The sequence below is a fragment of the Oryza sativa genome, chromosome 10 (assembly GCF_034140825.1).
Source record: "Oryza sativa Japonica Group chromosome 10, ASM3414082v1".
NCBI classification, from domain to species: domain Eukaryota; kingdom Viridiplantae; phylum Streptophyta; class Magnoliopsida; order Poales; family Poaceae; genus Oryza; species Oryza sativa.
In genome coordinates, this window is record NC_089044.1 from 5,124,452 (window position 1) to 5,135,745 (window position 11,294).

General features: G+C 50.4%; 2 protein-coding genes and 1 long non-coding RNA gene across 3 annotated transcripts; all 3 read right to left on the bottom strand.

Moving 5' to 3' along the window:
* Positions 1–2,763, bottom strand: LOC136353738 (uncharacterized). The gene is made up of 2 exons (XM_066304952.1): positions 2,704–2,763; positions 1–987 (listed from the first exon to the last, which is right to left on the bottom strand). Exon 2 carries the CDS (start codon positions 985–987, stop codon positions 178–180), a length of 810 nt encoding a protein of 269 aa, XP_066161049.1. The 5' UTR covers positions 2,704–2,763; the 3' UTR covers positions 1–177.
* A 2,324-nt stretch (positions 2,764–5,087) lies between these two features.
* LOC136353739 (uncharacterized) lies at positions 5,088–5,586 on the bottom strand. The gene is made up of 2 exons (XR_010737141.1): positions 5,425–5,586; positions 5,088–5,272 (listed from the first exon to the last, which is right to left on the bottom strand). It is a non-coding gene; the product is annotated as an uncharacterized lncRNA (long non-coding RNA).
* Positions 5,587–9,999: 4,413 nt separating this feature from the next.
* On the bottom strand, positions 10,000–10,674 carry LOC4348192 (uncharacterized). Its single transcript, XM_015757972.3, has one exon. It carries the CDS (start codon positions 10,645–10,647, stop codon positions 10,237–10,239), a length of 411 nt encoding a protein of 136 aa, XP_015613458.1. The 5' UTR covers positions 10,648–10,674; the 3' UTR covers positions 10,000–10,236.
* Between the last annotated feature and the right edge of the window lie 620 nt (positions 10,675–11,294).

Consider the following 11,294-nt stretch of genomic DNA (forward strand, 5'->3'; position numbering starts at 1 on the left):
TTCTTAAATTTATTACTGCTATTAAATTGGTTCATTAAAGTTCAAATTGCTTAGGCAAATTAAATAAAGACAGGCTCCGACACAATTATACCACACACCGGCATAACCATGCCCCACACGACTCCAACAAGAAGACAAACGAGAAAGAACACACGCGCAAGCCTACTAACAGCTCGTCTACCGCTGCGACGGGCCAGGGCGGAAGGTGAGCAACAGCGCATCCTCCGTGCTACCAACGCCGGAGGCTTCCCCCTCCTGGGGAACCATGGGCGCGGGCTCGGCACGAGGGGTCTCCATGAAGCAGGTCCACGCCAGGGACTGACGAACAAGCTCGGGCCTGGAGGTGCTCTTGCGGGCGGTGATCTTCTGGCTGCGGCAGACGCGGCGGCGCTTGGGGCGACAGACCTCTCCCTGGGCGATCTTGAGCTGATGCAGCTGCGCCTCCACCGCGTCTAGGTCCTTCTTCAGCTGCAGATTCTCCTGACGCAGCTCCAGGATCTTCATGTTGTTCTCGACCATCCCACGGCGCACCATCTGATGGAAGTCGATACGAGCCGCGTCGTACGCCTCCACCATGCACGCTAGGTGCACGATGGTAGCGTCATCCTCCGAGCTAGCATCCCGGAAGGTGGCGTAGTCGCGGGCTCCTCCGCGACGAGGGTGGTAGCGGTAGGGCGAGTGCTGCAACTCGTCCGGGTAGCGCTGGTGAAGAGTGCCGATGGCGAGGAGAGCGGCGCTCTGGCAAGCGGCGGGGAAGGAATCTCCACCCGCGGTGACTGCCAACGAAGTCCGCTCGGGAGAGCCAGTGAGGATCACTGCAGTAACCTCCCAAGCAGCGTGGGGCTCTGCATCGTCACCCTCCTGCTCCGGAAGCGGCCTGGCCTGGTAGTCCACTCCATGCGGATACCCCAGGACAACGCACATGCCCCGCAGCTCCAAGACGAAGCCAGTCATGTCCAAACCACGACGGCTGACGCTGCCGGCCATCTACAAACAAAAACAAAAAGAAAAACAACATTTTAAAGGTCAGATTTTGGCGATAAATGAAGCAGCAAGACAGAGAGAGACTAGAGGATTTTCACAAATACAAAGGATTTTTATTTTTGAAGATATTGCTAAGGCTTGGGATCTACGGCTCGTCCTAGGGTCAAGGGTGGCTCTGATACCAACTTGTCACGACCGGAAATAACCCAACGGGCGTTCCTGACGTGCGTGCATTAATCCTTGTCCCAGGAGGCAAGGTACACCAAAGGTTGATACAATTCAGAGTTTAACAAGCGGAAGCGTAAATAGTTAATTCATTACATGGGCGACGAAGGCCCAACACACACAAAGACAAACGAGAAGCAACGGAAGACTAGGGCGACCACCACAGGCGCTTGACGGCAGGCACGAGCTAGACACCAAAGCCTTCATCTTCAAGGGGATCCTCTTCTGGGTTGGGAAAAATTGAGCAAGACTGAGTACAACCACCGTACTCAACAAGACACACCCACAAGTGCATAATAAATGCAAGGGAGAACAAAGGAGTTACAATATAAAGGGTTAGGGTTGTGGTAAACAGCATTTAAAGATATTTAGTTGCTCAAAGCTATTTGGTAAACACGATTCTAGAACTATACAATATTATTTATCAAGGCCGTGAACCCACACGAACCTGCCTTAACCCAAGGCCTACGATGATTCAGACCGAACTGGCAACCCGACCCTGGGTCCCAGCTCGTCCCAAGCCAACCCAGGCTAACCATTCCTCCTTTTAGTTGTTAAGCAGGTTTTAAGAATTAAAACACTAACTTGGGTACATTGCTCGGCTTGCCCATAACCGAGGGCACGGCTATTCGAATAGATTATACTCTGATCAGAGGTGTACATCTTTACCCACAAGACACATCTTCCTCACATGTAGCCACGTGCCACATACCACCACGGTATACAGACGGAAGACGTGACATAGTTTCCAACCCATTCTAGCTATAGACAAGAGTACCGACCCAATCCCACCTACGGCCGTAACCCCCGGGACAGGCAGGCAGGACTGAGCCCCTAGCAGCAGGACACCGGCCCTGTGCCATGACATCTCGACTACCGAGCCGCAGCTCGTGTAGCCTTCATTTGCCCTAGAGATGTCCATCGACCCCCGACTTCTTCCATCTCCATCCGTGTACTTTTGTTTATAACCAGACTGAGCCACAAACTAAGCCTTACCCACTAGACATGTGGAAGTACGGTAGTGCTTTGCAACAGAGGCCCGAAGACCGGTCCTTATATGGCCGAGGTGCTACTATCAAAACCATGCACCCCGAGCCCAGCCTAAAACCATTTTAGGGATTTTGAATAGAGGGGGCGGTGTGAAGCCAGTTCCACAATAAACCAACAATTCCAAAGTGTCCAGGTGTTATGAACATTCCCAAAGTCTAGAGTTGTAAAACCGCCTAATGTTACCTAATTAAATTGCGAAGCATCTACCTAAAATTATACTAGTGGTACTATGAGTAGAGTGTCCACTAGTTGGGGTTTTGTTTAATCTAGGGTGAACAAGGTAATAATAACAATAACAATAATAAGGTCATAACAAAGGTAAATGGGCATGGCTAGATAAAACAGTGATAACGCGAGAATTTAAATAAAGCGATAATGCAATAATTTAAAGCAACATAATTTTATAAACTGGGATTCAATATGTTCAAAGATGATGTGACTTGCCTTGCTCGCTTTCCCAAACGTCGGCTTCGACTTCCACGAAGAGCGGATCTTCCGAAGCTGCAGCGTCTACACGACCAACAGAAAAGAAAAAGCTTTTACTCTAATAAACTCCATATAACAAGCAGAAACAAAGCACAAAAATGGGTTCTTGACTTCTTAAGGAAAAATTAGAGACTTGAACGGTCCAATTCCGAGTTCAAATGGCCAAGTTATGCCCATTTGAAGGTTATATGCTCTTTAAATGGATATTTGCGAATTTCTTCATTTAAATTTTAATTTAAAATTAGATTTATTGCGTCAGCCGAGGGGAGGGGCGCGCGGACCGGGTCCACGGGAGTGGGGCCCACGCGGCAGCCTCACGGTCCACGGTGGACCGGGTGCACCCGGCTCACACCGGCCGGCGCCGTGGGTCCCATGCGTCAGCCGTACCCGAGGGCGCGGGCGGCTGACGGCCGGGCCCCACATGGCAGCCGCGGGACACGCCCGAAGGCGGCCACGCCGGCACAGCCGACGGGAGGCGGCGCGCCCGCGCCCCTATGGTCGCCGGCGGCGGCCATAGGCACTGCGGAGCGGCGGCCGAGAGAGGGGAGGGAAGGGGGAAACGAAACGGCGGTCCACGGCTCACCCCGGGTCGACGGCGACGACGGGAACGGCGACCGGAGCGGAGGAAGGCGGTGGTGCGGCACGGGTCGACGGGGACGGCGGCGTTCCGGCGGTCGGCGACCGGAACGGAGAGGTGGACAAGGTCGGCGAGGATGCGGCGAAGCCGAAGGAGGCGACGCCGAAGCGGGAGAAGGTCCGGGGCGACGACGGCGGCGGACCGGAGCTCGGCGGTGACGGCGGAGAGAGAGAGCGACGGCGCGAGCTCGATTCCGGCGGAGAGAGAGAGCGGCGAGTGGCGAAAACGGCGTAGGGAGGCACTGGGAGTGTTTATATAGGGTTGGGAGGGGGAGAGAGCGGCCGGATGAGGGGGAAACGAGCGCGGAAGATCCGGCCGCCATTGATGCGCCGGCGAGGTTTAGGGGGAAATATTTCGAACGAATCCGAGGGAGAGAGAGAGAGAGGGAAAAATGGGGGGAAAGAGGGAGGGAATCACGGGGAATATTTCCCCCCTCTTGATTGCACGCGGGACGGACGGGAGCGGCGGGATTCGCGGCGGCGGCGGCGCTAGGGCACGGGCGAGGCGGCGGGAGCGGCGGGAGGTAGGGGATGACGGGTGGGCCCCACCCGTCAGCGAGGGTGGTGGGCGGGCCCGCCCGTCAACGGCGCGCGCGCGGGGAGGAAGCCGGATGGGCCGCGGGGGAGAGGGGAGAGAGGGAGAGAGATGGGCCGAGACGGCCCAAGAGGGGGAGGGGGGGGGAAAAAGACTTTTTAGGGTTTTTCTTTTTATAAAACCATTTTAACTTTGTTTATTTCTTCTTAATTATCATTGGTGCTCTGAAAATTCCACTAAAATTTATTTACGCATTTTAGGCTTTTGGGAAATATACAAAAATCCTCCAAGCCTTATTTGACTTTTAACTTAGCACATTTTAATTGTTGGAGGCTTTCACATGGATTTTACTTATTCTATGCATAATTTCGAGAATGTATTTTAGAGTCGTTTCGGGACGCGACACCCATGATGCTGCAAGAAGGACCTCGTGAAGCACTTTGTGACTACAGATGCTACATCAGCACCCGAGACCAGTCAAAGATGATTTGAACCATGGTGCTATATCAAACCAAGATTACAGAACTAAATATGTAATGGCAAATTTGCTACATGACACTTAAAAAGTATGGTTTTTGCTGCTAGACACCACAAGAACGTGAATTTGCTCGAGGACACTTCAAAAGTATGTAATTTACCATAGAACACCAAACACATTAAAATACAATATCCATCCAATTAATGACAGAGAAACCATGTAAAAATGTCAGTTTTGTCCTCATCTACTTCTCCCTTCTCCCTTCTCACGTAATAAGGGATATTTACTGAAATCGAAACCTACGTATAAACCTTTTACCGATTTGTCTTAAACCATAGCAGTTCTATTACTGTTTTATGCGTAACTCATAAACCATCTAACAGAATGTGGCAACCAATACAACTTCGGCCATCTAGACAAAATTGTCTTCAACTTTCATGTTGCGCAAAGAATCAGATTATGCATCTGTTGGTGTCAGATTAAGGAAAAACGAACTGTTGTCTTTATTTTCAGACCCGGCAGCAGTATTATTTTTTTTTTGTTGTTTCTCCTAAACCGTTTGTAGGATTCGAGCGATGACTACAAACTTCATTTAGGACAACTAACCTGAAACCCGATTGTTTGCTACCAGTTTTGATAATACAGCCAGTGCATAATCAAAAACCTCAAAAAATTGTACAAACGACCAGCGAATTAATTTCTATTCAAATCTCTTACGTCTAGGGACTGAAAACAAGTTACCCTTGCAAAGGAGGAACACTAACTTGCAACAAATTTCCCTAATTTACGAGATCGCTGAATTCCTCAAAGTTGCTCTGCCTTTTCCTCTCCTTCCTCATGTTCAACTGCTTCCTGGTCTGCTCTCTGGACCCTTCTCTCTGATCGATGCAGCAGCAGCAGCAGCAAGGCCGAAGAGATCACATCAGCAGCAGCAGCAAACCATGCATTAGCAGCAGCAGAAAGGAATAGATCAGATCGGCAACAGCAGGAAACGGTAGAAGAAGAAGCAGCAGCAGCAGCAGGAACTCACCGGGAAAAAGCAAAACAGAAAGAAACAACCGGTTGCGATGGATGGCGACGGCTGCGGCCTCCAGCTATGGCCGTGGTGGCGGCGGAAAGACGGCGGCGGCAACCAGGACGACAGTGGCCGCGGCCACAGCACAGGAGTGTGGCGGCTAGGGCAGGCTGTAGCGTTCTCTCCTTTTTCCCTTTTTTTTATATAAAGAGACTAAAAGGAGATCTAACGGTTTCAATCCCCGGAACATCGTTTGGACTCCGATTACTATAAACTTCGAGTCTATTTTGCAGTACTCAACAAGTTCTATGCATCCACGGTTTTTGAGATTGCCTATTCGAACAACGGTTTAAACGTTGAACTTTTCTGTGTTTGTTCCAATTTTCCTCGAAATATACTAATTTGAAACTCGGGACATTACAAGTATAGGGCTCCACCAACATGTGTTTAATTCCAAGTCAAAGTATGCAGGTGAGCATGCATTAAATTCTCCATTAATCATGTTATATATAATTAAGAGAATTTCCTAAATTAAAATAATTTTACAAATTAACAGAGCGAGTAAGCAGGGTGTGTCTTTAAATAATATGCAAAAGCCAGTTTATTAAGACAACAATAGGCAGTTTATTAAGACAACAAGTAAATTTAGTAAAGCAGGTATTAATAAATACATATGTCCAATAACACATCAGAGATCTAATGGACCATTAGATAGATAATTGTTTTTACAACTCATGATCTACTTAACTAAATTATCTAAAAGGATGGGGACTAAAAGTTAAATTTGCTAATTTAATTAAAACTAACGTTAACGAAAAGGAAGAAAACATGTAAAGGGGTGGTGGGCCGAAATCAACATGATGCGGCCCACCAGGCTGGTTAGGGTTAGAAACGTAACCATCCCGCGGTTTCTCCGCCACCGCCACCGTCACCACCCATTTTCGCTGCCGCCATCAAGTCCACTTCGCCACCGCCGCCGAGTCCACCACCGTCACAACCCGTATCCACCGCCGCTTCCCCTTCGAGTGCATCGCCACCGCTGTTCGCATCCACTGTCGCTCCACCTTCCTCCGCTGCAGCATCCCCCTTTTCCGAAAGCGGCTTGCTGGCCGAAGTTAGGCCGATAGCCCCCACTCCTCATCGGAGTCAGAGTCCGGTCAGACCTATACGCTGTTCCCCACTCCGTCCGGAGCGTGCGGCTCGCAGAACCATGAGGAACAACGCGGAGGCCGGGGCGGTGTGCTGCAATGGCTCCGGCATTGACAGCAAGACGAGGACGGACTGAAGAGTGCCGGCTCCCCTGTGCACGTGGCTAGGATTCCGGTCCAGCCGAAACCCGGTGGCACGGGAGTTGGGGAACAGCATCGGATTGGCAACTGTGTGGTCATTGGAGATGGTGGAGGTGCAGTCGGTGGTGGCACGGTGACGACAAGCGGAACCGGTGGCTATTCCATCTCTTGCGGGAGGGATCACTACTCATCGGTGGGCGGCACCATCGCGGTTCATCCATGGTGAGTACAAAACTATACCCCTAGACTTGGATGCGGTGGAGCGCCCCCAGCGACCGGCGAGGCAGGGGCTGGCGGAGAAGGAGGAGGAGTGACCGGAATTGCAGCGACAAGAATTCAGTGTTGAGGGTGGTGGTGGTGGCCACCAACCCTAGTCCGACGCCTGTCATGCTGATGGTGGCAACTCCTCGTCGAGCGATGGTGGAGATGGCGAAGAAGGCGATGAAGAAGGCCAGGAATGGTGTCGATCATGGAACTGAAGGTAGGTATACCTTCTTTTCTTCATCACTTTTTCTCGTGAAGATCAAAGTACTGATAACGTGTTGAAAAGGCAATTGAGATTGTAAGAGTGAGAGAATATAACGTTGTGTGCTTTATTGATTAACTAGAAAATTTGCGTGCCAGTTGGCACGCCCAACTTTTATAGCCCGTAATATCGTTTGAAGGGCTTTTAAATTTGGGTTTAAAATACTGATGATCACACAAAAAATTTGCTGGCAGAGCTGTTGGTATTTTCTGTCCTGAGAAAATTCAATTAATATGAGTACTTTATAAAAACCATACATTCCACGAAACCCTTCAACAGGTTTTACTTTTGTGTTTGCAAAAAGGTTGTGGAAAAAGTAGTAACATACGTTAGCTAGGGGATATCGAGTTAATAAGTAAAATGTTTTTTAATAAAATTGCACGTTCACGTTTTTATGTTTTAGCACTCGGAATCTGTGGATTTGTTTTATTCAAAAAATGAACGATTTTTTTAGGAAGAAATATATATATTCCAACATGAATTCATTTTGGAATTGCATTTTTTTTAAACGCCTAACAATGCACCACTAATCTTAAGATCAGCACTCTTCTTTCCATTCTTCCCACATTCAGATGGGCTTGGATGGGCCATTGGAGCTGCATGTCACCTGCTGCATGCCTGCATGGCCCATGATGCTGCACGAGCATATTGCAAGCAAGCAACCGCGTAGAGCCGTGTATGCGCCGTGGGGAAAAAGGTACACTGAAGGTCCCTCAATTTGTCATCGAGTTCCAAGATCATCCCCCAACCATAAAACCTGATACAACGTATCCCCCAACTTACAAAACCAGTGCAAACTTAATCTCTTAGTGGTTTTGACCCGGTTTTATCTGACGTGGCGACTGTGTCAGCGTGGGACCCACGTGAGCCCCACATGTCAGGATGCCACGTCTGCACGCTAGCCTCTCCCTTCCTCTCTTATCATTTCTCCTTTCTTCTCACCACACAGCACCGGGCGGAGCAGAACAGCGAGCTCGCCGGCCCTGCCTCATCCCTCTTCGTGCGTCGCTGCCGGCCTCCCCGCCTTCCTCGCCGGCCTCACCGTCTCCTCCCTCTTCGCGCGTTATATGCAGCTGAAGACAAAGCGAGAGAGAGAGATGCAGCGGGTGGAAGTTGAAGCGGCTACTCAACATCGGGGAGGAGCGGAAGCTCCGCGACGTCATCCGTCTCGTTTCTGCCAGTAATGCCGGCAGGTCTAACCGCGTTCTTCTTGCTCCTTTCCAACCATCCCGAGGTGGCTGCCGCAATCCGGGACGAAGTCTTCCGCGTCGCCAGAGGCAGGGACCCTACGGCTAAGGGTGTAAGTTGCTAACCTGCGAAACCCACTTACAAGCTAAAATAAGCCGCGAGCCCGCTTATTTTGACCTATAAGTGGGTTCGCGGCTGACCCACTTACACACCTACCCACGACCGCGGACCGCCTCCTTCGAATTCGAAAAGCTAAAGTTCGACCCCACTGCCGCTTGGAGTATGCCAACTTCCTCGAGAGGGTTGAGATCCAGTTCGAGTTGGGTCGGCGCCGAGTCCCAGTGCAGCGGATGATGCCTGCCAGCCGCATGGGTATCCGGGAAGGTCGACGCCTTCTGGCCGGGGCTGAGCTTGAGCCTTGAGCTAGCTAGCTCTCGTCACCATTCATTCAGGTTGACGCCGCTCGAGGACTCGACGTCGTCGTCAACCGCGACGTGATCCCGTTTGGTTTGTTTTCTGACGAATTCCAATTTAACCAGACGGGTTGTTCGTCCTGGTCCTGAATCCTGGTTGGCTAGTCGATCGATATATGCAATGTGACATGCCGATTGAAATTCTTTTCAACACCATGCATGACAAATTTATCATTTCTTTTGGTCTGGGGAGTGTGCGCCGGCGACCTCCACTCCCTCCGCCACCGCATGCGCTCCCACAGCTTCCCCTACCCTTCACCTACTTCTACGCTACTAAGGTCTCCTCCGGTTCAAGCGGCGGCGGTACGTAGAGGCTGCGTGCCTCGGTGGCGCCTCCGGAGTTCATGGGCAAGCCGGTGACGGAGCAGTCGTGCTCGTTCGTCGGGGCGCTCGAGAGTACATGGCCCCAAAGGTGGCGAGCGACAGCGTGCATGGTGTCGCCGTGGACCACTGCTCGCCCGCTCCGACCGGCGCAGTGTGGCGAGGAGAAAAGAGCAGAGAGGAGAATGAGAATGAGTATGACATGAGGGTCCTATATGAAGCCATTATTTTTTAATTATTATCTAGTGTAACTGACACATGGGTCCCTATGGTATTTTTTCCCAATCGAATTGCCACGTAAGCGCAACGTCAATACCATATAGGACGAATACCTAGCTAAAGGAGCCACGTAGACATCACGTCAGCTAAAACCAGAGACAATACCACCAAAAGATCTTGTTTGTACTAGTTTTACAAGTTGGAGGATGCGCTGTATCCGATTTTGCGGTTCAAGCACGAAGACAAGTCTCTGTCTATGGTACTTTTTCCGCGCCGTGGTGTTTGCTCGAAGCTTCGCCTTAGCGTAACACGCGTCAAAAACTGATTTCGCCATCTGGACCAATCGGCAGCCGACGGAACCGCCAGCATGAGAATATTAGATGCGATTAGAGCAACCATAGGCGCGATGGCAACCCATCGCGCCTGTTGCCGAGGAGTGTCGAGAGGATCTGTTGCCAAGTATCGAGAGGATGAGAAGGGGCGGGGCACGGTACAATCGCCATGCCAAACCTTCGGTTACCAATCTGAGATTGATCATCTATTTATTTCATAACACCATAAATGGACAAATACATGCAAAAAAATTCGATAAAACATATGCATTCTCTTATCGGTAACAATAATATTATACATTCTAGATGCTACAAATACGTACGCAAAATAAGATGAACTCTTCTATTACACGTGTATTCTCTTAATTATGTGGTAGCCTTCTCAAAAAAAGAAAACTAAATCCTTTTCTGTACAGAAAATTGAAAAGGAGTGACGAGGGTAAGCCAGCCGGGGAGGGTGAGGAAGTGAAGCGAAGCAGCTACTTGTAGTGCCACGGCGGCCGGAACATCTGGAACGACGGCTTGTGCGACGCCAACACCAGCAGCACCGCCACCACCGCCGCGACGGCCCACGGCGACGCGCCGCCGCCGTCGTCCCCGCTACTACCACCGTAGCCGCCGCCCCACCGCCACGACACCGGCACGGCGACCCTCCCTCCGGCGTCCACCAGCGCGTGGCTCCCGAGCAGGACCAGTGCCACCGCCCCGAGCACCAGCAGCACCCACAGCCCGGCCTGCGTGCGCCGCCGTAGCTGCTCCTCGTACTCGTCCATCTGCCACGTCAGGTAGAGGAAGAACCCCACGATGGCGGAGACCGCCACCACCGGCGCCGGCGGCAGGCCGACGGCGAGCCATCCCTGCCGCCACTGGAGGTCACTCGACTCATCCATGTGAGCGAGCTACAAACGTGTGTATGTGTCTGCTTCATCGATCGCTGGTCGTATATATTTTGGAGGCAATCATGCAAGCGAAGGAGGTGGTATTGGAAGCGATGTGAGATTTGGTCTTGTGGTTGCGGATGAGTGGTGGGTGGTAGATGCTTGTGGAAGATGACACGGCGCGACGCGTGTCGTGGGTAGGAGTGAACGAGTGATGGCGTTGGAGTGGCCGGCGCTTTCAGCATCGCTGTGGAATGCTACTCGGCAGTCTGCCATCGGTTGCTCTGCCTTGCAGATCGCTTTAAGGATTTTCCTAGATCTTTTTCTTTGACCTGGAATTGGACTTTCTAGTGCTACGTCAACAAAAATCACTATCTGCATTGAAAGCCGGATGCTGATGATTTAGTAGTATTATTAAAGGTATATAAACCAGAAAACGTAACTAATGTTAAACTAGTTTAAAGACAAAATAAATTAAAACAAAATAGATTATAATCATATAATTTTCATAATATGAGAAATGATCGAACGAACTATAAAAGATCAATAACTTCATACAACAAAAAGAAGAAGAAAGAGTATGTGATTTCTTCGTTATAAACTATTTTAGACTCATACATGTATATACTTATTGTTTGTATATTATATATTCAAATGGT

Excerpts from the sequence above, each read along its gene's own strand:
- LOC4348192 (XM_015757972.3), bottom strand. The coding sequence starts at position 10,647 with ATGGATGAGTCGAGTGACCTCCAGTGGCGGCAGGGATGGCTCGCCGTC.
- LOC136353738 (XM_066304952.1), bottom strand. The coding sequence starts at position 987 with ATGGCCGGCAGCGTCAGCCGTCGTGGTTTGGACATGACTGGCTTCGTC.